Raw genomic sequence first — 27,588 nt, 5'->3', positions numbered from 1 at the left:
GGGTGACAGAGTGAGATGCCATCTCAAAAAACAAAAATGTAATACATGGTAAATAATACTATATGTAAAGTTCAAAAATGTTCACAGCTTGGTCTGTAGTGATAAAAGTCAGTGGAGTGGTTAACCTTTGTGGATGAGGGAGGGTACAGTGACTGGGACCCCTAAAAAGTAGGTTAGCTTTAAATAACTACAAAGCCAGGATAAGAGCCAGTTTAGTTGTGACATCCATCTTTGTTATTAATGATTTTCCTCTTTTTCTTTTTTTTTTAAATTTTACAGTTGAGGTCTCACTGTGTTGCCCAGGCTGGTCTTGAGCTCCTGAGCTCTTTTTTGAGACAGGGTCTTGCTGTGTCACCCAGGCGGGAGTGCAGTGGCACAATCTGGGCTCATTGCAGCCTCTACCTCCTGGGTCAAGTGGTCCTTCCACCTCAGCCTCCCGAGTAGCTGGGACTACGGATGTGCACCACCACGCCTGACTGATTTTTGTAATTTTTGCAGACATGGGAGGTTTCATCTTGTTGTCCAGTCTCATATTGAACTCCTGCCCCAAGCCATCTGCCCTTCTCAGCCTACCAAAGTTCTGGGATTATAGGCATGAGCCACAGCACCCAGCCTATGACTTTTATTAAGTGCTATATTTCCATATATGTGTAACATGAAAATCGTGAAAGTAGAAGATTGATAACCACCTTCAATTCATTTTAATGTAGTAGTACTCAGTCTTGGCTGCACATCAGAAGTAACAGGGAACTTTTAAGAAACCAACAAAACTGATTCCCAGGCGCTCTCTCCAGAGATTGGGACCTGAGCATTGGTATTTTTAAAGATCCACAGCTCCTCATACCTATTAGGATGGCTAGTATTAAAACAAAATATTACTATTGGCAAGGATGTGGAGAAATTGAACTCTTGTACATTGTTAGTGGGAATGTGAAATCATGTATCGACCATGGAAAATGGGATGGGCTTCCTCAAAAAATTAGAAATATAATTGCCATATGACCTAGCAATTCCACTTGTGTATATATATCCAAAAGAATTGAAAGCAGGATCCTGAGATACTTGTAAATCCATGTTCATGCAGCAGTATTCACAATATAGTCAAGAAGTGGAAGCAACCCAAGTGGCATCAATGAATGAATGGATAAAGAAAATGATACACATAGAATGGAATATTATTTAGCCTTAGAAGGAAGGGAAATTCTAACACATGCTACAACATGGATGAATCTTGAGGGCTTTATATTAGGAAAAATAAGCCAGTCACAAAAGATAAATATGATTTGTCACTTTAATGAAGTATTTAGGGTAGTCAAATTCATGGCATCAGAAAGCAGAATGGTGGTTGCCAGGTACAGTGGGGACAGAATGAGGATTTGTTGGTTAATACGCACAGAGTTTCTGTTTTGCAAGATGGAAAAGTTCTAGAGATTGGTTTCACAAAAAACATGAATATACTTAACACTGCTGAACTGTACACTTAAAAAGAGTTAATATGGTAAATTTTGGTATGTATTATGCCACAATTCAAAAATATCTACAAGTGATTAATATGCAACAGGAGGTGAGAGCTAATACTACTTTAATTCAGACAGATATATTATTGGCTAAGTGTTAACACTGGTCTTTAAAAGTGGGCAACTTATTTTTTTTTAATTAAAATAGAGTTTATTAGCTTTTAATATAAACAAGAAATAAAAACCACATAAATTATAGCATTCTTTTCAAAATAAAACTGCAATCAATACTTGAATCTCCAAGCTCTGAATTCCATAAACAATATTTGTGTTTTTTTGAGGTGGTAGATTGTAATATTTTTATACCATTATTTATCATTTATGTCTCTGTCCTTTAAAAATGATGGAAACTGCAGCACAATATGATGTGAAGCGTTGCTATAGTAGAGGAAGTACTCCTGTCCCAGAAATGCTTTGTTTATAAGCAAGATTCCTAGGATTAGATTTGAGAAAGTAGGAGAAACAGATTTCACATAGTTGAGAACACTAACCTCTTTTTAGTATTTCAAATTTAGGTGACATTATCGGTCTCCTAAAATTATTTGCTCTTTGCCTTTTAAAGCCTGAAGTAAGAGTTTCTAAGGGTTATGTAAGTATTTCTTAAATAGCAGGACTTAATGGGACACCTACAGCTTGGTAGCAGGTAGGACGATAAAACAGCTGTTCATATCACCTTCTATCATTAGGGTCCAATTCCTTTTATTACATGTTAATTAACACTGCTCTTCAAAATCTTCCTTTAAAGAAACTTCGGTGATCAAAGCATATAGAGCACAGCTCTGCAGGTAACTACTTTTAAAAAGAGGAGGGCATTTTATGGAGATACACGGTATTCCAAAAGTTCAGTGTAATTTTAAGCTTTGATGCTTGTAGAAATATAAATGCTACAAACCTTTACAAAACCTTGTCTGAACATTTTTCTTCTGCTTTTTTCTTTGAGACAGGGTCTGGATGTCGCCCAGGTTGGAGTGCAGTGACATGATCATGGCCCACTGCAGCCTTCACCTCCTGGGCTCTACTGATCCTCCCACCTTAGCCTCCAGAGTAGCTGGGACTACAGACACATGCCACCATATCCAACTATTTTTATTTATTATTATTGTTTTACAGATAGGGTCTCACTATGTTGCCTAGACTGGTCTTGAACTCCTGCACTCAAGCAATCCTTCCACCTCAGCCTCCCAGGGTACTGAGATTATAGGCATGAATCACTATGGGCAACTTATTTCATAACTACTTTTCATTTTGCTCATGTACTTGAGGTGTATTATGTGTACATTGATAGTACCTTTATTATCCTTAAAGTAATGATGCTGTCTAGGAATATTAAGTACTGTCTTTCTGAAACACCTATGAAATTTAAAATATATTATTCTAGATGTAGCAATATGTGCCACAGAGTAACATTTTAATCTAATAAATTCGGTTTTAAAATAAATCACTTTGGGTCGGGTGCAGTGGCTCACGCCTGTAATCCCAGCACTTTGGGAGGCCGAGGAGGGCGGATCACCTGAGGTCAGGAGTTCCAGACCAGCCTGTCCAATGTAGTGAAACCCTGCCTCTACTAAAAATACAAAAATTAGCTGGGCATGGTGGCAGGTGCCTGTAATCCCAGCTACTCAGGAAGCTGAGGCAGGAGAATCACTTGAAGCCAGCAGGCAGAAGTTGCAGTGAGTGGAGATTGTGCCACTGCACTCCAGCCTAGGCGGTAGAGTAAGACTCCATCTCAAAAAATAAAAACAAAAATAAAAATAAAATCACTTTGGCTGGGCATGGTGGCTCAAGGTTGTAATCTCAGCACCTTGGGAGGCCAAGGTGTGTGGATCACCTGAGGTCAGGTGTTTGAGACCAGCCAGGCCAATATGTTGAAACCCCGTCTTTACAAAAAATACAAAAATTAGCTGGGCATGGTGGCATGCATCTGTAGTCACAGCTACTTGGGAGGCTGAGGCTAGAGAATTGAACCTGGGAGGCAAAAATTACAGTGGGCCAAGATTACGCCATTGCACTCCAGCCTGGGCAACAGAGTGAGACTCCATCTCAGAGAGAGAGAGACCATAAATAAATCAATCACTTTTTTCAAATTAGCCAGAACATTTTTTTACTTTTTCTCTCTTCATTGAATTAACATTGTAGAATACTTACACACTGATCATATCTTTAACATTCTCTGTTATTTCTTCCGACTAGGAATTTATAGACTTTTCCTGCTAAGACCTCAATTTGTGTTTTTTTGAAAGGCAGAAAGACTGAGATGTTGAAATAATTTAAAACATCCAAGGCTAAGGCATATATAGTGAAACTTTTACTACTTGTATATAAAAAGTTTGTGTTTGTTTAAAAATTGATTCCTTTGCCATTTGGCTTTTTTTTTTTCATCCTGTCTTAATCATGATGTGCTTTAAAATACAGTATTTGTTGCTCTTTTTCGAGACGGAGTTTCACTCTTGTTGCCCAGGCTGTAGTGCAATGGCACAATCTTGGCTCACTGCAACCTCTGCCTCCTGGGTTTAAGGGACTCTCCCGCCTCACCCTCCTAAGTAGCTTGGATTACAGGCATGCGCCACCACGCCTGGCTAATTTTTGTATTTTTAGTAGAGACGGGGTTTCACTACATTGGTCAGGCTGGTCTCGAACTCCTGACCTCATGTGATCCACCCGCCTTGGCCTCCCAAAGTGTTGGGATTACAGGCCTAAGCCACTGTGCCTGGCTTCTGTTACTCTGGAATAACACTTTTCAGCTCCTATGGAAACCATTCCTAAAGTGCTTCTGAAGTACTCAGTTTTTGTTTTTCAGGACACGTACTTGTAGACAGGATTTGAAGCAGTTAAGAATGTCTCTGCCAAGTCGACAAACAGCTATTATTGTTAACCCTCCTCCACCAGAATATATAAATACTAAGAAAAATGGGCGATTGACAAATCAACTTCAGTATCTACAAAAAGTTGTCCTAAAGGATTTATGGAAGCATAGCTTTTCATGGCCTTTTCAACGTCCTGTGGATGCTGTGAAACTAAAGTTGCCTGTATGTATGTCTTCAACTATGTTAGTTTCAAAAAAAGAAAAATCCTGTAAATTTCTGTAAGACATAACTAGTCTTTAATATTATAAAACATATTTGGCCAGGCGTGTTGGCTCCCGCCTGTAATCCCAGCACTTTGGGAGGCCAAGGTGGGCAGATCACTTGAGGTCGGGAGTTCGAGACCAGCCTGACCAACATGGAGAGACCCCCGTCTCTACTAAAAATACAAAATTAGCCAGGCGTGGTGGCACATGCCTGTAATCCCAGCTACCCAGGAGGCTGAGCAGGAGAATCTCTTGAACCTGGGAGGTTGCGGTAAGCCGAGATTGCGCCATTGCCTGGGCAACAAGAGTAAAACTCCATCTCCAAAAATAAAAAAATATTTAACAACTGATTTATTTAGCATCATTAAAGTCTATCCCAATGAGTAATTTTTTCCAAAAACTTATTTTTCTGAGCATTCGCATTCTTATTTCTTTTTTTTTTTTTTTTTTTGAGACGGAGTCTTGCTCTGTCGCCCAGGCTGGAGTGCAGTGGTGCAATCTCGGCTCACTGCAAGCTCCGCCTCCCAGGTTCACGCCATTCTCCTCCCTCAGCCTCTCCGAGTAGCTGGGACTACAGGCGCCCGCCACCACGCCCGGCTAATTTTTTGTATTTTTTTTTTTAGTAGAGACAGGGTTTCACGGTGGTCTCGATCTCCTGACCTCGTGATCCGCCTGCCTCGGCCTCCTAAAGTGCTGGGATTACAAGCGTGAGCCACCACGCCCGGCCCTCGCGTTCTTATTTTAATAATTTGTGATAAATTGTAATACATGTTTTCTTATTATAGTATATGTCACTTCACCTTTTGGATGCAGAGTTATCCTGAATTTTACCTTTTCCGTGAAGTTTCTCTTGACACCTCCTGGCAGGCTTAGTTGTATCACATACAGAATTTGACTTTAGGTCTTACATTAGGAATTTTTAGCCATTCAGTAATGCAATGGTTGAGTAGTTTACAATATAGCTAGTCAACCTGAAGCTGGAATTTTATTCTATGGAGTCAGACTCCATAAAAACAAGGTTCTTTTTCCTCATGGCCTTTTTATTTTCAAGGATAATTTTATTCTGAAATTCTTACCTTTGTTCATCTTTATTGGCTTTTTTTTTTTTTAACATCTAAAAATAATGCCATAGCAGTCAGCTTTGTTTCTCATTACTAAAGGTTCTAGTTTCTAGAATATGGCCTTTTTTTTTTTTGAGACAGTCTCACTCTGTCACCGAGACTAGAGTGCAGTGGCATGATCTCAGCTCACTGCAACCTCTGCCTCCTGAGCTTAAGTGATTCTTGGGCCTCACCCTCCCAAGTAGCTGGGAAGACAGGCATGTACCAGCACGCTTGGCTAATTTTCTGGGTTTTTTTTGTTGTTGTTTTGTTTTTTGAGACAGAGTCTCGCTCTGTCCCCCAGGCTGGAGTGCAGTGGCACAATCTTGGCTCACTGCAACCTCTGCCTCCCAGGTCTGAGTGATGCTCCTGCCTCAGACTCCTGAGTAGCTGGGATTACAGGCACGCGTCATCACGCCAGGCTTATTTTTGTATTTTTAGTGGAGACGGGGCTTCCCCATGTTGGCCAGGCTGGTCTTGAACTCGTGACCTCAGGTGATCCACCCGCCTTGGCTTCCCAAAGTGCTGGGATTACAGGCGTGAGCCACCATGCCCAGCCAATTTTCTGTATTTTTATTAGAGATGGGTTTCGCCATGTTGGCCAGGCTGATCTTGAATTCCTGGCCTCCCAAAGTGCTGGGACTACAGGCGTGAGCCACTGCGCCCAGCCAGAATATGGCTTTTTAAAGATAATCAGTTCTCTCTAGTTACAGGTGTATAGTGTATTAAATTTCTTTGTGTTATCAGTAGTTGTAATGTATTCATTCTTACTAACATTTAGAATTTGTTCAAAACCGTAGGATTATTATGCCATTATAAAAAACCCAATGGATTTAAATACAATTAAGAAGCGCTTGGAGAATAAATATTATGCGAAGGCTTCAGAATGTATAGAAGACTTCAATACAATGTTCTCAAATTGTTATTTATATAACAAGGTATGTAAGCCTTATGTTATACTTGCTAATTCTTTGCCATCACATATAGGAGAGAAATGTATAAAATCGTGATCATTTCAGATTTCAAGTCTCTTCATTTGAGATATTTTACGTATGTGTGTGTGTGTCTGTGTGTGTCTGTGTGTGTATATATAATTTTTTTTTTTTTTTTTTGAGATGGAGTCTGGCACTGTCACCCAGGCTGGAGTGCAGTGGTGTGATCTCAGCTCACTGCAACCTCTGCCCCCAGGTTCAAGTGATTCTCCTGCCTCAGCCTCCCGAGTAGCTGGGAATACAGGCACCCGCCAACCTGCCTGGCTAATTTTTTCTATATTTTTTTAGTAGAGACAGGGTTTTACCATGTTGGCCTGGCTGGCCTCGAACTCCCGACCTCAGGTGATCCACCCACCTCAGCCTCCCAAAGTTCTGGGATTATAGGTGTAAGCCACTGTGCCTGGCCAAGATCTTTTACATATTTTTAAGGACAATACTTTTTCACTGAATTTCATAATTTTCACATACCAATACTTGTTCAATCTATTTGCTATAATATTTTTGTGCCTGAATAGCTGTAGTGGCTTGTTATGTTTTTAAAAACTGAGATACCAATGAGAGCTAGTTTCTGTGAATAAAGTATTTCAGAATGTTTTCTATTGCATTCCTGTCATTTTAGTTATGAGATAAAGGAAAAGCCTTAGTATATACTAATCTTCATTAAATTTTCACAGTGTGGATCCCTGGCCATAACCTAAAAAGCCAAACCAATTGCCTACTTCTAAACTTCACAAGTTGATTTAAAGATCAGATATGTTCTGGTCAGGCACGGTGGCTCACACCTGTAATCCCAGCACTTTGGGAGGCTGAGGCGGGAGGATCATGAGATCAAGAGATCGAGACCATCGTGACCAACATGGTGAAACCCCGCCTCACTAGAAATACAAAATTAGCTGGGCGTGGTGGCGTATGCCTGTTGTCCCAGCTACTTGGGAGGCTGAGGCAGGAAAATCACTTCAGCGCAGGAGGTGGAGGTTGCAGTGAGCCTAGATGGCACCATTGCACTCCAGCCTGGTGACAGAGCAAGACTCTTTCTCAAAAAAAAAAAAAAAAAAAAAATCCACCTTCCTGGGATGAGTCCTTTGACTCTCCCTTTTGCCTTTCCCTGTCTCTTGTTTCTCCGTCTAAAAAAAAGATCAGATATGCTTTATGTGTTATCCCAGTAGTAGTACTTGGATTTGTGTTAAAGAATTTGCCTATATGATATATGTAGAGATTTTATTTTATTTTATTTTTTATTTTTATTTTTTGAGGTGGAGTCTCGCTCTGTCGGCCAGGCTGGAGTGCAGTGTATGTGGAGATTTTAAACTTAATCTTCATATTGGCTCTCATCCATAAAATTGGATTTGTGTATTTGGTTTTCTTCCATATAGTATTCCCATTTCCTACAGTACTGTATCCTTTTCTAGCTGTTCCAGGGCATCTCAATATTTTAAAGCTTATATCTTATTTAAATATGATAATTCTAAGTATTTGTGATTTCGTTTATTCAAAATCACTGGTGAGTTCACACTGAATTGTAATAGAAAGTTTGATTTGGCTCCCAAGAAAACTACCAATGCCAGCTTATATGTATGAAAGATTTAAAACTATTAGCCAATGGGAATGATTTTTTTTTTTCTGAGACAGGGACTCACTCTGTTGCCTAGGCTGGACTTGATCTCCTGGGCTCAAGTGATACTCCCACCTCAGCCTCCTAAGTAGCTGGGATTATAGGCACACACCACTGCATCCATCTCCAATGTGAATTTTTAAAAAATCAGTACCATTGGCAACTTCATTTTAATTTAACTACAATTCCAAAGGGTCCTTTCAGATGTAAGATTTTAAAATGAAGTTTAGTAATTTTCCTGAGCTACCTTAGGAATAAATGTTCTCTTTATTTAAGAGAACTGTTGCTTTGTAAATTACTTACTTTTTTTCTCAGTCATAAATTGAAGCAAGAGGAAGACTTGTAAGTGAATAGTTAAGATTGAAAAATTGAATATGTTGGCTGGGTGCGGTGGCTCATGCCTGTAATCCCAGCACTTTGGGAGGCCAAGGCGGGTGGATCACAAGGTCAGGAGTTCAAGATTAGCCTGGCCAAGATGGTAAAACCCTGTCTCTACTAAAACTACAGAAAGTAGCCAGACACGGTGGCAGGCACCTGTAATCCCAGGTACTCGGGAGGCTGAGGCAGGAGAATCGCTTGAACCCAGGTGACAGAGGTTGCAGTGAGCCGAGATTGCACCACTGTACTCCAGCCTGGGAGACAGAGTGAGACTTCGTCATTGAATATGTTGGTAGAGTTGGCTTAGAAAAAAATATTAAAAAATTGAGTCAGTGCTACAGTGTTATTCTATTAATTAGTTAATTAAGCAGAATTACTTCTAATCAAACCATGAGATACTTTGTACAGCCATGAGTAAGTTTTGTTTTAACCCATTTGTGAGTAGAAATTCTCTTTTTTTTTTTTTTTTAAGACGGAATTTTCGCTCTTGTTGCCCAGGCTGGAGTGCAATGGTGCAATCTCAGCTCACCACAACCTCCGCCTCCCAGTTCAAGCAATTCTCCTGCCTCAGCCTCCCGAGTAGCTGAGATTACAGGCATGTGCAACCACACCTGGCTAATTTTTTTTTTTTTAAACGTAGTTTTGCTCTTGTTGCCCAGGCTGGAGTGCAATGGCACGATCTCAACTGACCGCAACCTCCGCCTCCCGGGTTCAAGCAATTCTCCTGCCTCAGCCTCCTGAGTAGCTAGGATTACAGGCACGCACCACCATGCCTGGCTAATTTTGTATTTTTAGTAGAGACGGGGTTTCTCCATGTTGGTCAGGCTGGTCTCAAACTCCCGACTTCAGGTGATCCACCCCCGTCAGCCTCCAAAAGTGCTGGGATTACAGGCATGAGCCACCATGCCCGGCGAAATTCTCAGTTTTAATGCCTGTTTGATTTAGTAGGATTGGTTGGATTGTAATTCTTTAGTGTTCAGAAAGCCATTTGGGTCCTTTTTAGAAGTTGAAGGAGTAGGATGCTAGAATTTTAAATGTGAGCTACTTTCAACCATAGAGAATAAGAAAATAAAATGTGAGCAGCTTCACTCTTTTCTAAATTTATAAGAGATGAATACCGCCTAGGAGTACTGTGTTACTGCCTTCCATAAAGTGGGCTGAATTTAAAACATTTGGTACAGTGACCATACTGTTTATGCTTATGGTATATTTAATATATTTTGTAGCCTGGAGATGACATTGTTCTTATGGCACAAGCTCTAGAGAAGCTGTTTATGCAGAAATTATCTCAGATGCCACAAGAAGAGCAAGTTGTGGGTGGTAAGGAAAGAATCAAGAAAGGTAAGGCAGGAGGGAAACACTTTATGGTTCTCTCTCTTTTTTTCCCCTCTCTATCTGTCTCGGGTGTGTGTGTAAATCCCTCAAAGGAGACAGACATCCAGAAGTCCTACATCCTATTCTATTGATAAAAAAAGTCCATTTAAAACAATCTGCCAAACCTTGATCACAGGATGGGTATCATTCAAGAATAGTGAAGACTGCATTGATTATGGCCTCGGAGCCAGCTTTCTTGTAGCATAATGCCATTCACATAGTAGGGATTCAGAAAATCATAGCTGTTACTACTGTTTTCAGTGGATCTTGTATCTGTGCTGTACTGATAAGAATGCCCAAATTGCTAGTGCTGTCTGTATTAAAAAAAAATTTCCATAGCTGAGAATGAAATGTTAGTATTGGGTTGGAAGATTGTCTTTTTTTCCTAACTTTTTCTTCACTCACAAACATCTTTAGAGGAAATAATCTTTTTTTTTTTTTTTGAGACGGAGTCTCGCTCTGTCGCCGAGGCTGGAGTGCAGTGGCGCAATCTCGGCTCACTGCAAGTTCCGCCTCCCGGGTTCACGCCATTCTTCTGCCTCAGCCTCTCCGAGTAGCTGGGACTACAGGCGCCCACCACCACGCCCGGCTAATTTTTTGTATTTTTAGTAGAGACAGGGTTTCATCGTGGTCTCGATCTCCTGACCTCGTGATCTGCCCGCCTCGGCCTCCCAAAGTGCTGGGATTACAAGCGTGAGCCACTGCGCCCGGCCGGAAATCATCTTTACAACTAATAATCATATTTAAATATGGTGTTTCAAAAATCTTAAATCTTAAGTATTCAAATAGATTTATTATAGAGGTTAACCAAGAATGTAGTAAATGTTGGTTTATCTTTGGATCACTTAAGCAGTGTAATCTTTAAGTTCTTAGTCATTCCATGTTAGTTTCCTCATTTATAATATCAGGAAAATATTTATTTTATTTATTTATTTATTTATTTATTTATTTATTTATTTATTTGAGACGGAGTCTTCACTCTATCACCCAGGCTGGAGTGCAGTGGTGCAATCTCAGCTCACTCCAAGCTCTGCCTCCCAGATTCAAGCCATTCTCCTGCCTCAGCCTCCAGAGTAGCTAGGACTACAGGTGCCCACCACCATGCCCCGCTAATTTTTTGTATTTTTTTTTAGTAGAGTCCGGGTTTCACCATGTTAGCCAGGATGGTCTCAATCTCCTGACGTGATCCACCTGCCTCGGCCTCCCAAAGTGCTGGGATTACAGGCGTGAGCCACCGTACCTGGCCCTAAAAATATTTATCTTTCGTGATTGTAAATGTTTATAAAGTATATAGTTAAGTGCCTGAGATATAGGAGGCTTGTAATAGGTTCATGGCAGAGGTTGATTTTTTTTTGAGGTTTTTATTGGTACTAATATATGCTTTTTTATTGCTAATAGATCCTTAAGGTGGGTCATAACTTACAGCGCTTTAACCAAATCTATGAGATATTCAGATATTCACTGATTATTTAAGTCCTTATTCTTATTTTAGAAAAGGTTGATCTAATGTGTGACAATGTAAGACCTAGGCTTCTACGAGAAGATTATATAAGCCCTTGTGAGGTAGATAATACATAGATCAATATGGTATTTAAATTCTAAAACCAACGTGCTAATTGTTGCTGACTTAAATTATTACCCTTAGCAAGATAAAAATTATTATTTTTTCCATTTAATGTTGCAAGAAAGTAAAAATTATTGATCTTCTTATTGATCTTTTATCTGAGGGAAACATGCTCTTAACAGTTACCTGAGCATCTGGAACAAGTAGCTACAACTTAACTTTCAAGTGTTTAAGTTTTTTTTTTTTTCTTTTTTTTTTGAGACAGAGTTTCACTCTTGTTGCCCAGGCTGGAGTGCAATGGCATGATCTCTGCTCACTGCAACCTCTGCCTTCCAGGTTCAAGTGATTCTCCTGCCTCAGCCAGTGGCTGGGATTACAGGCGTGTGCCACCATGCCCAGCTAATTTTTGTATTTTTTGGTGGAGATGGGGTTTCACCATGTTGGTCAGGCTGGTCTCGAACTCCTGACCTCAGGTGATCCACCCGCCTTGGCCTCCCAAAGTGCTGTGATTACAGGCATGAGCCACTGCACCTGGCCTACATTTAAGTTTTTTGTTAGAAATAAAACTTGAAAAAATTACAAGACAGTGCATTATGGAAAAAAATTAAGACTGCATTATGACACGTGTCAGATGAAATTACAAGTAATATATGCTGTGTTTCAAAAGAATCAGAAATTTTATGTCGAGACAGGGTCTCATTCTGTCACCCTGGCTGGAGTGCAGTGGCACTCCATGATCAGTTCACTGCAGCCTCGAGCTCCTGGGTTTAACGGTCCTCCCACTTTAGCCTCCCAAGTAGCCAATATTAAAGACATGTGCCACCACACCCAGCTAATTTTTTTGTTTCTTACAGAGGTGGGGTCTCATTTTGTTGCCCAGGCTCATCTTGAACTCTTGGCTTCAAATGATCCTCATGCCTTGGCCTTCCAAAGTGCTAGGGTTACAGGCGTGAGCCACTATGCATGGCCAAGAGTGAGAAATTGATATGTGATGTGTGCTAGTACATTTTGTATCGCTATAAAGAAATACCTGGCTGGGTGTTGTGTCTCATGGCTGTAATGCCAGCACATTGGGAAGTCAAGATGGGAGGATTACATGAGCCCAGGAATTCAAGACCAGCCTGAGCAGGATAGGAGGACCCTTTATAGAAAAATTTGAAACTTTGCCAGGTATAGTGGCATGCACCTGTAGTCCCAGCTCCTCAAGAGCCTGAGGTGAGAGGATTGCTTGAGCCCAGTAGGTTGAAGGTGCAGTGAGCCATGATCACACCACTGCAACAGAGCGACAGAGGCAGACCCTTTCTCAAAAAAAAAAAAAAAGAAAAGAAAAGAAATACGTGAGGCTGGGTAATTTACAAAGAAAAGAGGTTTATTTGGCTCATGGTTTTGCAGGCTGTAGAAGTATGGCACCAGCATCTGCTTAGCTTCTGGGCCTCAGGAAGCTTTCAATCATGGTCAAAGGCAAAGAGAGAGCTGTTGTATCACATGGCGAGGTGGGGGTAGGGAGGAGGTGCTCTTTTAAGCAACCAGATCTTGTGTGAACTCATAGAGTGAGCACTCCTTCATTATGTCGAGGACAGCACCAAGAGATTTATGAGGGATCCACCCTCATGACCCAAACACCTCCCACACCAAGACCCACCACCAACATTGGAGGTCACATTTCAACATAAGATTTGAAGAGGACAAAACATCCAAACCATATCACGCTGGAAAAGTTGGGAAAGGCTTTAGAGGTGATATAAGTTATGTTTGACCTCAAAGGATAGGTAGGATTTGGCTTCAGAGTGAATGTCTAAGTTTAAAAAACTTTTGACAGAAGCATTCCACTACCAGAGTCATGTCTTTGTTAGTCACAGTGGTAGGAAAATTGTCATATGATGGTAGCTAGTTTAAAATAATGTGGTTACATACATGTTGATAATTTATGGCAAAGAAAACTTGATGTTAAACTGATAATGTTGATTGAGCAAATACTTGAGTGCTGATTATGTTCCACAACAGTGTTCTGTGCTCTTGAGATATTATCAGTGAATAAAACAAAAACTTTGCCATCTTAGAATTTATATTCTAGTAGGAAGTGAGAGACAAACATGACAGATTCTGTGGAGGCATCATTGAGAAGTGAAGATTTGAAAGAAGAACATTCCAGCTAGAGGAATCAGCTAGAGCAAAGGCCTATAACAGATCCTTTCCTCCTCCATCACTTTGAGCCAGTGCCTTCATTTGTGAACGGATCTTGCCATCTCAACCATTTTATTCCTTTGGTTATCTCCCTTTTTTCTTGGATAATTAATCTCTGCTCCTCTATGGGGTTAGTCTCATTACCCTATAAACTTGCTCTAGTATCTCATCTTTAAAATACTCCTTTATCCATATCCTTCCAGCTATTGTTCCTTTTTTTTTTTTTCTTTCTTTCTTCCTATATACTCATGTAGTCTCCTCAGCACAAGTTCTAGCTTTAGTTCACCACCAAAAACGTTTTGTCAGTCAGGGTCACTTTTAGTCTTCATGCTGCAAAATTTAAGTAGTGTTTTTCTATTCTCATTTTATTTGACTTCTGTCAGTATTTACCTTAGGAGACTACTGTGTCTTTCTTAAAATGCTTTTATTTCTTTGTGCACACACTAATCATGTGGACTTACTTCCCATTCTATAGTTCTCTTGACCTGGCTGGCTACTTCTTACCTTTATAGTGAAATCTTAGTTGTCAGCTTTAGAGAGGGAGGCCTTCCTTGGCTACCCTCTCCATAATAGTTCTCTACCTTAATTTAGTCAGTAACCTGTATATTTCCTTCCTAACACTTAGCATCACTTGTACTCAGTTTGATTACTAATTTTTTGTCTGTTTCTTACACTAGACAGTAAGCTCCAAGAGCAGATACTATGTCTGTCTTGTTTATTTTTGTGCCCTAGCACCGAAAATGGCGCCCAACACACAATAGGCATGCAGTAAATATTTACTGTGTTTCTCTCATGTACCAAGTACCGCATTAGGCACAAGGGATTTAGGCGTGACCAAAACAAAGTCCCCTTACCCTCACAGAGCTTTTTATTCTTGTGAGGGATAGAGACAAAATTAAATAATTGTAACTGTTCCTCACTATGCATATCTAATTAGCTCCTGAGTTCAAAGAGCAACAGTTGGAATATCAAAGGATGTGAGATTATCTGAATGTATTTGATTGCTAAGTTTCAGAGAGTAGTGACAACTCAGATATTGAGGAATATCAGCCCTATCTTAAAATACATTCAAATTTACTTAGTTCCTGAGTTTGTTTTGCAAGAATTGAAGAGCCAGAAATAGCTATATGTTGTATATCAAATGTGATAATGGCATGGAAAAAATAAAGCAGAATAAGAGCTAGACAGTTGGTGAGTGGGGATAGGTAGAGCGAAAATGTTATTTTATATAGGGTGGTTGAGAAGGTGACATTTGAGTAAATGCCTGAAGAAAATGTTGGAATGAGGTATAAGGATATCTTCTTTTAGGCAAAACAAATAGTCTGCTTCTGCCTACCAAATTTGAGCAAGAGTGAGGTAAGGGCAGAGGGAAGTAATAAGAAGTGAGGTTTGAAGTGAGGTAGCATGATGCCTCCAGCTTTGTTCTTTTGACTTAGGATTGACTTGGCAATGCGGGCTCTTTTTTGGTTCCATATGAACTTTAAAGTAGTTTTTTCCAATTCTGTGAAGAAAGTCATTGGTAGCTTGATGGGGATGGCATTGAATCTATAAATTACCTTGGGCAGTATGGCCATTTTCACGATATTGATTCTTCCTATCTATGAGCATGGAATGTTCTTCCATTTGTTTGTGTCCTCTTTTATTTCGTTGAGCAGTGGTTTGTAGTTCTCCTTGAAGAGGTCCTTCACATCCCTTGTAAGTTGGATTCCTAGGTATTTTATTCTCTTTGAAACAATTCTGAATGGGAGTTCACTCATGATTTGGCTGTTTGTCTGTTATTGGTGTGTAAGAATGCTTGTGATTTTTGCACATTGATTTTGTATCCTGAGACTTTGCTGAAGTTGCTTATCAGCCTAAGGAGATTTTGGGCTGAGATGATGGGGTTTTCTAGATATACAATCATGTCATCTGCAAACAGGGACAATTTGACTTCCTCTTTTCCTAATTGAATACCCTTTATTTCCTTCTCCTGCCTGATTGCCCTGGCCAGAACTTCCAACACTATATTTAATAGGAGTGGTGAGAGAGGGCATCCCTGTCTTGTGCCAGTTTTCAAAGGGAAAAGTTTTCAAACTATACTACAAAGCTACAGTAACCAAAACAGCATGGTACTGGTACCAAAACAGAGATATAGACCAGTGGAACAAAACAGAGCCCTCAGAAATAATACCACACATCTACAACTATCTGATCTTTGACAAACCTGACAAAAACAAGAAATGGAGAAAGGATTCCCTATTTAACAAATGGTGCTGGGAAAACTGGCTAGCCATATGTAGAAAGCTGAAATGGATCCCTTCCTTACACCTTATACAAAAATTAATTCAAGATGGATTAAAGACTTAAATATTAGACCTAAAACCATAAAAACCCTAGAAGAAAAACCTAGGCAATACCATTCAGGACATAGGCATAGGCAAGGACTTCATGTCTAAAACACCAAAAGCAATGGCAACAAAAGCCAAAATAGACAAATGGAATCTAATTAAACTAAAGAGCTTCTGCACAGCAATAGAAACTACCATCAGAGTGAACAGGCAACCTACAGAATGGGAGAAAATATTTGCAATCTACTCATCTGACAAAGGGCTAGTATCCAGAATCTACAAAGAACTCAAACAGATTTACAAGAAAAAACAAACAACCCCATCAAAAAGTGGGCGAAGGATATGGAGAGACACTTCTCAAAAGAAGACATTTATTGCAGCCAACAGACACATGAAAAAATGCTCATCATCACTGGCCGTCAGAGAAATGCAAATCAAAATCACAATGAGATATCATCTCACACCAGTTAGAATGGCCATCATTAAAAAGTCAGGAAACAGCAGGTGCTGGAGAGGATGTGGAGAAACAGGAACACTTTTACACTGTTGGTGGGACTGTAAACTAGTTCAACCATTGTGGAAGACAGTGTGGCAATTCCTCAGGGATCTAGAACTAGAAATACCATTTGACCCAGCCATTCCCATTACTGGGTATATACCCAAAGGATTATAAATCTTGCTGCTATAAAGACACATGCACAGGTATGTTTATTGCAGCACTACTCACAATAGCAAAGACTTGGAACCAATCCAAATGTCCAACAATGATAGACTGGATTAAGAAAATGTGGCACATGCACCATGGAATACTATGCAGCCATAAAAAATGATGAGTTCATGTCCTTTGTAGGGACATGGATGAAGCTGGAAACCATCATTCTTAGCAAACTATCGCAAGGACAGAAATCCAAACACCGCATGTTCTCACTCATAGGTGGGAATTGAACAATGAGAACACATGGACACAGGAAGAGGAACATCACACACCGGGGCCTGTTGTGGGGTAGGGGGAGTGGGGAGGGATAGCATTAGGAGATACGCCTAATGTAAATGACGAGTTAATGGGTGCAGCACACCAACATGGCACATGTATACATGTGTAACAAGCCTGCACGTTGTGCACATGTACCCTAGAACTTAAAAGTATAATAAAATTAAAAAAATAAGAAATGACGTTGGAAGGAGGGAAGAAGTACGGAGAAGAGGACAAGCAGATCGTACACATGCTATGAGCACTTTGGATTTTACTTAGCGAGATTACAAGCCGTCACTGATTTCAGTTTTAAAAGATCACTTTGGTAGCTGTTTTGAGGATAGACTATAGAGTACCAAAGCAGAAGAAAGACCTGCCTGGATGTTATTGCAGTAATTGAGTTGTGCACTGATGATGCCTTGGGCCAGAGTGAATTCCACTTGTGAGAAGTGTTTGGAGTCTAGATAGGAAGATAATGCTAACAGGGTTTGCTGGTGGGTTGGATATGGAGTTTGAGAGACAGTGGAGTCAGATGACTTCAAGGTTTTTGTTGTGAACAATTAGAAGAATAGAGTTGCCTTGATGGAAGATTGAACTTTTGAAATAACAGATTTCAGAGTGATATGATCCAAATGTCTTACGTCATAACATTCTGTGAGAACAGGGCAGAAGAACGTGACAATTGTTTCTTTGGCAGAATTTTCTGAAGAATGCTGAAGAATCATATTTACATCTTTTGTTCTGTGATGGACTATGTGTAACAATTATGAAGTCCTTGGATATTTATGCAGAGCATTCTGAAGACCTCACATACTATTGTGTGGTTGGTCTCCAGAGCATCTGAAATTTTTGCTCATGGTCATAGCTACCTGAAGCTAACCCCGCAGCTCTGTTATTAGTCTTGGTTTAAGCCAGGTACCTTTTTGAATAAAACTGATAAACCTACCATTAATAACAAATGTTGAAGTCTCCATTATTATATCTAAATTGGTCTAACCTGTCTAATCCTGTGTGTGTAGATTTCAAAATGAAATAAGTATCCTATGCTTATATTGCTAAAAAGCTGAACTAAATGAAATAGAAAATAAGACAGAAAGTGGTATTTTATACTTTATTCATTCATATATGTGATTCTGGCTCATACTTTTCCAGGCACTCAACAGAACATAGCTGTTTCTTCTGCTAAAGAAAAATCATCGCCCAGCACAACAGAAAAAGTATTTAAGCAGCAAGCAATTCCTTCTGTATTTCCTAAGACATCTATTTCTCCCTTGAACGTGGCACAGGGCGCTTCAGTCAACTCCAATTCACAAACTGCGGCCCAAGTAAGTTTGTTGTAGTTTTTAAATCATTGCTTTTTAACATTGGATTTTTTTTTACGTTAATAGGAAAATTAGTCTTCAGCATCTAGCAATTTTTCTTTTTTAATTCATTTAGCATCTAGCAATCTGAAATAACACTGTTTCCGCCTCTCTATGCATTTTATGAATACAGACCTAAGAGGCTAGCCAAATTTTAGATATTTCTTAGGTAGAATTTGTACTGTTTGGGTATCTTGATAGTAATAATATCAGAAGTTGTTCCCTACATAATTTTCTTTTAAAAATCATATATTCTTGCTGATTTTCAGGTATTCAGAAACTTTTTTTGGTATAACTATGACTTTGATTTTTTACTTTTCATTCATCTTAAGGTTTGCACAAGACATTCTTTGGTATGTGGGAAGATAATATTAGAACTATTTAGTTTGCCTACAAAAGGAAATTAACCTTTAGCAATATTTAATGCATGGATTGACAACAATATGTAAATTATCTATATAAGGACTTGGTGCCAATAATCTTTCCCTTTTTTTCTTTTAACTGATAAGGAACTATTGCTCTGAATATCATCTTAAATATGTTTTTGTTGTTGAATTGTTCTGTTTTAGGTTACAAAGGGTGTGAAGAGGAAAGCAGATACAACAACTCCTGCAACTTCAGCAGTTAAAGCAAGTAGTGAATTTTCTCCAATATTCACAGAAAAATCAGTGACATTGCCACCTATAAAAGAAAATATGCCAAAAAATGTTTTGCCAGATTCTCAGCAACAATATAATGTTGTGAAGAGTGTTAAAGTAACTGAACAATTAAGGCACTGTAGTGAGATTCTTAAAGAAATGCTTGCAAAGAAACATTTTTCATATGCATGGCCCTTTTATAATCCTGTTGACGTTAATGCTTTGGGACTCCATAACTACTATGACATTGTCAAAAATCCAATGGATCTTGGAACTATTAAGGTAAATGTTGCCTTAAAAGGATGAACTTCTTTTTCTTGATTATAAAAGTAATTCATCATTGCAAAGAAATCTTAAAATCTAGAAAAAGATGAAGGAAATTAAGATCATCCGAGTCATACTACCTGGAGTGAGTCTCTGGAAAATTTAAAAATATATCTTTTTGTTTTCTGCCACTTGAACATGTTCATGGTTCTAGGCCGGGCACAGTGGCTCATGCCTGTAATCTTAGCACTTTGGGAGGCCAAGGTGGGCGGATCACTTGAGGCCAGGAGTTTGAGACCAGCCTGGCCATGGCAAAACCTCGTCTCTACTAAAATATAAAAAAGCTGGGAATGGTGGTGCATGCCTATGGTCCCAGCTACTCCAGAGGCTGAGTCACGAGAATCACTTGAACCTGGGAGGAGGAGAGGTTGCAGTAAGCAGAGATCATCACTGCGCTCCAGGCTGGGTGACAGAGGGAAACTCTGTCTCAAAAAAAAGATTATATGAAAACACTCTGCTTGTCTGCTTTTGTGATTTTGTTGCAGTTCTCTTTACTTGGAATGTCCTCCTTCCTTATCTCTACTTGTCAAAATTCACTGGATTTTTTTTCAAAGTCTAAAAAATATGAAACAAATGTAGCAAAATTTTAACATTTGTCAAATCTGGATGGTGGGCAACTGTTTTCTGTATATTTGAATTATTTTGTAATATGAACATTTAATATAGGTGCTCAAATAATTATTGAATTGAACTATTTGTGAATCCTGTAGTTTTTCTTTAATTTAGGAGAAAATGGATAACCAAGAATATGAGGATGCATACAAATTTGCGGCAGATGTTAGATTAATGTTCATGAATTGCTACAAGTACAATCCTCCAGATCACGAAGTTGTGACAATGGCAAGAATGCTTCAGGTGAGCCGTTACTTGTGCTCTGAAAGTGTTTTTCCTCTGAACATAGTTGAAACGTTTTTTAGAACCATAACTTAAGAGATAAAGAATAATAACTCCTACACCTCTAAGTATTAAATGGCAAAAACCACAATTACTTTTGCACCAACAAAACAGTTTGTGAATTATACTTTTAAAACTGAGAGGGTTGGGTGTTCTGTTTTGTTTTGTTTTTTTTTTTTTTGAGTTCTTGCATCCTTTAGTAGCGAATCTTTTAATGAAGCTGCCCTGCATACAAAGGAAACTGGGGAAATATTAGTGAAGAGGGGATGTAGATATATTATATATAGGGTTGACTAGAGCCCATGTCCCACTGAGGGGACAGTCTAAATGGCTGGAGGTATTAGAATGATCTACCAACTACAGGGCCCTTGAAAGAAGATCCCCTGTGCCAGCCGGGCACGGTTGCTCATGCCTGTACTCCCAGCTCTTTGGGAGACTGAGGCGGGTGGATCACGAGGTCAGGAGATCGAGACCATCCTGGCTAACGTGGTGAAACCCCATCTCTACTAAAAAATACAAAAAAATTGGCCAGGCATGGTGGCGCCTGTAGTCCCAGCTGCTGGGGAGACTGAGGCAGGAGAATGGCGTGAACCTGGTAGGCAGAGCTTGCAGTGAGCCGAAATCGCGCCACTGCACTCCAGCCTGGGTGACAGAGCGAGACTACATCTCAAAAAAAAAAAGAAAAAGGAACCCCTATGTTACTTGAGAGGTCTATCTCGCCTGAAAAAAATGGAGAAAAGTTGTTAAGTTTGGCAGGCAGAGAAGCATGAGTCTTTTTTTTTTTTTTTTTTTTTTTGAGATGGAGTTTCGTTCTTGTTGTCCAGGCTGGAGTGTAGTGGTGCAATCTTGGCTCACTGCAACCTCCGCCTCCCGGGTTCAAGCGATTCTCCTGCCTCAGCCTCCCAGGTAGCTGGGATTACAGGCATGCGCCACCACACCTGACTAATTTTGTATTTTTAGCAGACACGGGGTTTCTCCATGTTGGTCAGGCTGGTCTTGATCTCCCCATCTCAGGTGATCCACCTCCCTCAGCCTCCCAAAGTGCTAAGATTACAGGCGTGAGCCTTAATACGTTTGAGTCTTAATACGTTTCTTCTGATATATCTTAAAGGAAAAAACAATTCTGGTCAAAATATGACACTGAAGTGTACTTTTTATTAAAAGCTATGATTGCTGGATTAAATAAAAAATACAGAAAACCATAACAAACTAATTTTTCATTATAGGATGTTTTCGAAACGCATTTTTCAAAGATCCCAGTTGAACCTGTTGAGAGTATGCCTTTATGTTACATCAAAACAGATATCACAGAAACCACTGGTAGAGAGAACACCAGTGAAGCCTCCTCTGAAGGGAACTCTTCTGATGATTCTGAAGATGAACGAGTTAAGCGTCTTACAAAGCTTCAGGAGCAGGTAGTTGATTGTATTGATACAAATTTTGATAATCTATGAGCTGCTAATCTATCAGAAAATTTTTTCTGCAGATTTAAAGCTGGTATAGTTAGATCACTTCATAACTGTGGCTTTATTTACTTATTGGCAAATTTGTAATGTTTAATAGTTTTTCCTAATCAAATATTTATTGTCATAAAAATCTGTTATTTTTAAAAATTATGTTATCTATTCCTAATCATGAGTGGTTGATTCTCATTGAAATGATTTATGAAATAACCAGAGATATTTTATAGATGAAGTCTTATTTAACATTAACTACTTTTTATGATAAAATGTTAAACTGTTCTGGAGCTCAAGTCTGAAAAAATCAATGATTAAAAACTTAAGACCAACCAGGCACCGTGGCTCATGCCTGTAACCCCAACACTTTGGGAGGCCAAGGTGGGAGGATTGCTTGAGCCCAGGAGTTCGAGACCAGCTTGGGCAACACAGTGAGACCACGTCTCTACAAAAAAATTTAAAAAATGAGGCAGAAGGATCACTTGAGCTTAGGAGGTTGAGGCTGCAGTTAGCCAGGATCACACCACTGCAGTCCCACCTGGGTGACAGAGCAAGACCCTGGCTCAAAAAACAAAAAACTTAAGACCACCTGGAAATGTTATTTATTCTTGATCTGTTGGTAGATGAATATTTAAGTTTATGGGTAGAGCACATGATAGTTTTTATAATTTAATATATGCCTTTTAAAAATTCAGTGCATTTGTGAAATTAAATAAAAACTTGAAGGAAATGTAATAAGAAATGAATTTCACAAAAGACACTCTTGACTTTGGAGTGGCTTGATTTTTTTCTAGTTTATTTAGAGACATGAATGTTTACAGATTTTTTTCTTTTATCAGCTTAAAGCTGTACATCAACAGCTCCAGGTTTTGTCCCAAGTACCCTTCCGTAAGCTAAATAAAAAGAAAGAGAAGTCTGAAAAGGAAAAGAAAAAAGAAAAGGTTAATAACAGCAATGAAAATCCAAGAAAAATGTGTGAGCAAATGAGACTAAAGGAAAAGTCCAAGAGAAAGTAAGTATCTTTTATTATGATAGCTTATTAAGACAATAACGACAAGTTGGACTAAATTTAGTTTTTGTTACAGTCAGCCAAAGAAAAGGAAACGACAGTTCATTGGTCTAAAATCTGAAGATGAAGATAATGCTAAACCTATGAACTATGATGAGAAAAGGCAGTTAAGTTTGAATATAAACAAACTCCCTGGAGATAAACTTGGGCGAGTAGTTCACATAATACAATCAAGAGAGCCTTCTCTGAGCAGTTCCAATCCTGATGAGATAGAGATAGACTTTGAAACACTGAAAGCATCAACACTAAGAGAATTAGAAAAATACGTTTTGGCATGTCTAAGAAAGAGACCATTAAAACCTCCTGGTATGTATTTCTGCATATTAATAGACATCGGTTTTGTATTTATGTTGGTTTTTGGTTATACTCACTTTCTTCTCTCCTAAATCACACAGCTAAGAAAATAATGATGTCCAAAGAAGAACTTCACTCACAGAAAAAACAGCAGTTGGAAAAGCGGTTACTGGATGTTAATAATCAGTTAAATTCTAGGAAACGTCAAACAAAATGTAGGTGGCAGTTTTTATATGTATGTATGTATGTATGTATGTAGAGACAGGGTCTTGTGATGTTGCCCAGGCTGGTCTTGAACTCCTGGCCTCATGTGATCCTCCACCTTGGCCTCTCAAAGTGCTGAAATTACAGGCATGAGTGACCATGCCCAGCCTAGGTGGCAGTTTTTAAATGTTCCTGCAACTATTTAATTCTTCTGGCATTTTAATATGTTTCTCTGTTTTGTAGCTGATAAAACGCAACCATCCAAAGCTGTTGGAAGTGTTTCCCGACTGAGTGAGAGCAGCAGCAGCAGCAGCAGCTCATCAGAGTCTGAAAGTAGCAGCAGTGACTTAAGCTCTTCAGACAGCAGTGATTCTGAATCAGGTTAGCTGTCCCCTTAAATGTACCTCTGTTGATGGGAGCATTTTTTTCCTGTAATATTGATTTATATTTTGAAGAAATATTTGCTACTTACCCAGAATCCATGGTTTGTATATCATGCTAATTATTTAATTGCATGTTGACAATCTTAGTATTTTCCCTAAAAGAGATACTGTGTAAGATGAAACTTCGTATTATATGTATATGACATGTAGGTTTGTAATGCTGAAAAAAAGTTTACTCAAGGAGGGATAGTCTCAATAAATAATTTCAAATCTTAATATCAAAATATATCAGATAATAAAATAATGACCTTTACTTGTTTTATAAAATAAAAGATTATTTGAGAGCACCTTTCGCTTTACTCTCCATGATCTATCAGATCACTCTAATTGTTGCAAGGGTTGCCATGTTGTGGTACTATGTTCTGAATTGAATAATCCTTTTGAGTTAAGAAACCAGTCATCCTAGAAGCTGTAAATCAGATTTTTTTTTTCTACTTCTTTGGTTTCTTCACTGTAGAATATTTTCTTCCATCTATAGAAAAATGTACTTTAAATTCAGATTCTCAGCTATGCTCAAGTGCCATATTATCTTGTATAGTTTAGCAGTTGTATCAAGCTTAGGTCATTTATGGTTTTTTTGTGCTTTTCTATTAATGATTACATAGTTGATAAGTAATCACTACCCCAAGAATACTGACTTGGCAGTGGTGTTCCATCTTTAGTGACCAAAAGGCAAATTCAGAATTTGGACACTGTTATCCCTAAATTTTGCTTTATTTTAAATGAGGTGTTTCTTGTGAGATTCAGTTCTCTTTTTAAAGAAACATCTCACACAGAATATTGTGACATCAGGAATTCTTAGCATTATTAAAAGCATGCCTCTTTTTTTCAGTGTGGTAGTATGGTCTGCTGACTTGCAATACATTCTATTTAACCCTTAGTTCTGTTTAGTTTGCATTTATATGGTGCTGATTGCTGTATTTTGTTTTTACATTTCTAAAGTATATAGTGATAAACATTTTTTGGAGAATAAACAGAATTTTTACTTTGGGATTTGTCATACTAGAAAATTTTAAAATGTAGGGCTCTGATTATATAGTATTTATTTGACTTCTAAGCATAGAACAATACTGGAAAAACAAGTTGCATTTAGTATTTTCAATTGTAATTAGCATTTGTAACTTCATCTAATAAAGCATTTGTGGTCTAATAAGTTAGAGCACTTTTTCTTTTATTTGTAGGATAAAACTCTTACTGTTCCTGTTAGTTTGATTTATCTAATTATAATAAATGCTTCAAGTATTAGAGGTAAAGGACAATATAATACAGAGTTTTCAATAAAGTACCTTAATTTTAATATGAATTATCAGTTTCTGATACAATATTATTATATGTTGCTTGGAGGAAAGAATGTTTATCATTAACTTGTGTTCTTAAAATAGTGCAATATATATTCTCTGTTTTTCTAACATTCTATCAGAATAATTCAGCCTCAGAATTCAAACCTTTTTTTTTTTTTGGAGACGGAGTCTCCCTATGTCGCCTAGGCTGGAGTGCAGTGGCACGATCTCGGCTCACTGCAAGCTCCACCTCCTGGGTTCACGCCATTCTCCTGCCTTAGCCTCCCAAGTAGCTCGGACTACAGGCACGCCCAGCTAATTTTTTGTATTTTTAGTAGAGACGGGGTTTCACCATGTTAGCTAGGATGGTCTCGATCTCCTGACCTTGTGATCCACCCACCTCGGCCTCCCAAAGTGCTGGGATTCCAGGCATTAGCCACCACGCCTGGCCTAGAATTCAAATCTTAAAATATTGCTGTGTTGAATTTTTATTTTATGGCTGACATTTTTGTTTAATGTCATCTTTTTCAATTAAGAGGAGTTTTAAATATATAATGTTGAAATCAAAGTAGCAAGTTTTTGTTTTTTTTGGGTTTTTTTGAGACAGATTCTCACTCTGTCGCCCAGGCTGGAGTGCAGTGATGTGATCATGGCTTACTGCAACCTCTGCCTCCTGGGTTCAAGTGATCCTCCCACCGCAGTCTCCCAAGTAGCTGGGATTACAAGTGTATGCCACCACACCCAGCTAATTTTTGTATTTTTAGTAGAGATGGGGTTTCACCATGTTGTCCAGGCTGGTCTTGAACTCCTGACCTCAAGTGATTCTCCCTCCTTGGTCTCCCAAAGTGCTGTAATTACAGGCGTGAGCCACTGTGCCCAGTCTAAAGTAGCAAGTTTTTATATTTGAACCTACATTATGGATAGTGTACAATTTGTGACAAAGTCAATTTGTCTTCTAATCTGATAGTGTGAGTTGTTTATTTTTGAAATTTTAATTGTTTTGTGAACAAACTGCTTTACTGGAAAAACACTTTATATATGTTATAAATTGCAAACGCAAAGACAAATGGGAAAAAATTATATCTTTGCTTAATACTAAATGAAGTAATTGGACCTTTTGTCCTAATTTTTTTTGCCTTTCTCCACATCTTCTAATGTTCTAAATATCAATTTCAGTTGCAGCTGTTGTTTTAAAGGCTCTTAATTTCTAGCGTATAAACTAAGAACATTTTTTACTTCCCTGGGAACAACAACACACACACAAAAAAAGCCCTGAAAATTGTGAAAAATAAGCAAGTCAAATCATATCATTAGCAATATCTACTATAAAAATAATTAAAGCACCTACTATTCTTAATTATACCAGTAACATTCTCAAGTAACAGATGGCAAATTCTATGTCAAAGTTTCAAGCATGGGCAGAATGAGGCTATTTACTAAGAAAATTTAATTTATGAAAATTAGGCACATCAGCAAAAGCTTTATCTGCTACATCAGTAAAAATTGACTGAAAATATAAATATGAAAAAATACAAATATGAAAAAATAAAAATAAATTTCTTTTTTTTTTTTGAGACAGGGTCTGGCTCTGTTGCCCAGGCTACAGTGCAGTAGCATGATCACGGCTCACTCCTCTGCCTCCTGGGCTCAAGCCATCCTCCTGCCTCAGCCTGCCAAGTAGCTGGGCCTACAGGTGTGTGCCACCACGCTGGGCTAATTTTTGTACTTTTTTTTTGACAAAAAGGTATAGGGTTTCAACATGTTTCCGAGGTTGGTCTTGAACTCCTGAGCTCAAGTGATCCGCTCACCTCGGCCTCCCAAAGTGCTGGGATTACAGGTCTGAGCCACCGTGCTTGGCCCATAAATATGATTTTTATTGCTTTAAAAATTATGATTTGGCCAGAACTGAAACTTGCTGTTGGATATCATGATTCCAGAATTCTGTTTAATAGGCTTTTGATTATTTATTGAAGATAATAGGCTTTGATTATTATTTTATTTATTGTTTTTTGAGACGGAGTCTCACTCTGTCTCTCAGGCTGGGGTGCAGTGGCACAATCTTGGCCCACTGCAACCTCCGCCTCCCGGGTTCAAGCGATCGAGTAGCTGGGACTACAGGAGTATGCCACCACACCGGCTAATTTTTTATTTTTAGTAGAGACGGGGTTTCACCATGTTGGCCAGGCTGGTCTGGAACTCCTGACCTCAGGTGATCCGCCCACCTCGGCCTTCCAAAGTGCTGGGATTACAGGCGTGAGCCACCGCGCCTGGCCGGCTTTGATTATTTATTGTAGACAAAAGATATGAATGTAATTGTATTTCTTCAAAATTTTAATAGAGGAAACTTTTCTGAAAGCTTCTGTGAAAAATTATCTTCTAATAGATATTAATCTTTAGTAATTTCTTTTTCTTCTTTTTTTTTTTTTTGAGATGGAGTCTCACTCTTTCACCCGGGCTGGAGTGCAGTGGTGCGATCTTGGCTCACTGCAACCTCTGCCTCCCAGGTTCAAGCGGTTTTCGTGCGTCAGCCTCCCAA

The 27,588-nt window shown here is 38.9% G+C and overlaps 1 protein-coding gene across 13 annotated transcripts in view; it reads left to right on the top strand.

The window, feature by feature from the left end:
• Positions 1-27,588, top strand: part of BRDT (bromodomain testis associated) — a 70,448-nt gene that overhangs the window by 11,569 nt on the left and 31,291 nt on the right. For 7 of the 13 annotated variants that reach the window (XM_058439866.1, XM_058439865.1, XM_058439867.1 and 4 more), the window contains 11 exons: positions 4,315-4,543; positions 6,485-6,622; positions 9,893-10,007; positions 18,241-18,413; positions 19,019-19,369; positions 20,138-20,266; positions 21,532-21,720; positions 22,602-22,774; positions 22,848-23,137; positions 23,227-23,340; positions 23,573-23,710. In XM_058439866.1, coding sequence (XP_058295849.1) covers positions 4,352-4,543; positions 6,485-6,622; positions 9,893-10,007; positions 18,241-18,413; positions 19,019-19,369; positions 20,138-20,266; positions 21,532-21,720; positions 22,602-22,774; positions 22,848-23,137; positions 23,227-23,340; positions 23,573-23,710 — 2,002 coding nt within the window. In that variant the 5' untranslated portion in view covers positions 4,315-4,351. Of the gene's footprint in view, positions 1-2,262; positions 2,303-4,314; positions 4,544-6,484; positions 6,623-9,892; positions 10,008-18,240; positions 18,414-19,018; positions 19,370-20,137; positions 20,267-21,531; positions 21,721-22,601; positions 22,775-22,847; positions 23,138-23,226; positions 23,341-23,572; positions 23,711-27,588 lie in introns of all 13 variants that reach the window. The other 6 variants (XM_058439860.1, XM_058439859.1, XM_058439856.1 and 3 more) reach the window with 2 other exon arrangements.

This window comes from Hylobates moloch, unplaced genomic scaffold, assembly GCF_009828535.3.
Source record: "Hylobates moloch isolate HMO894 unplaced genomic scaffold, HMol_V3 SCAFFOLD_5, whole genome shotgun sequence".
NCBI classification, from domain to species: Eukaryota; Metazoa; Chordata; class Mammalia; order Primates; family Hylobatidae; genus Hylobates; species Hylobates moloch.
This window is presented reverse-complemented; position numbering and strand designations above follow the sequence as displayed.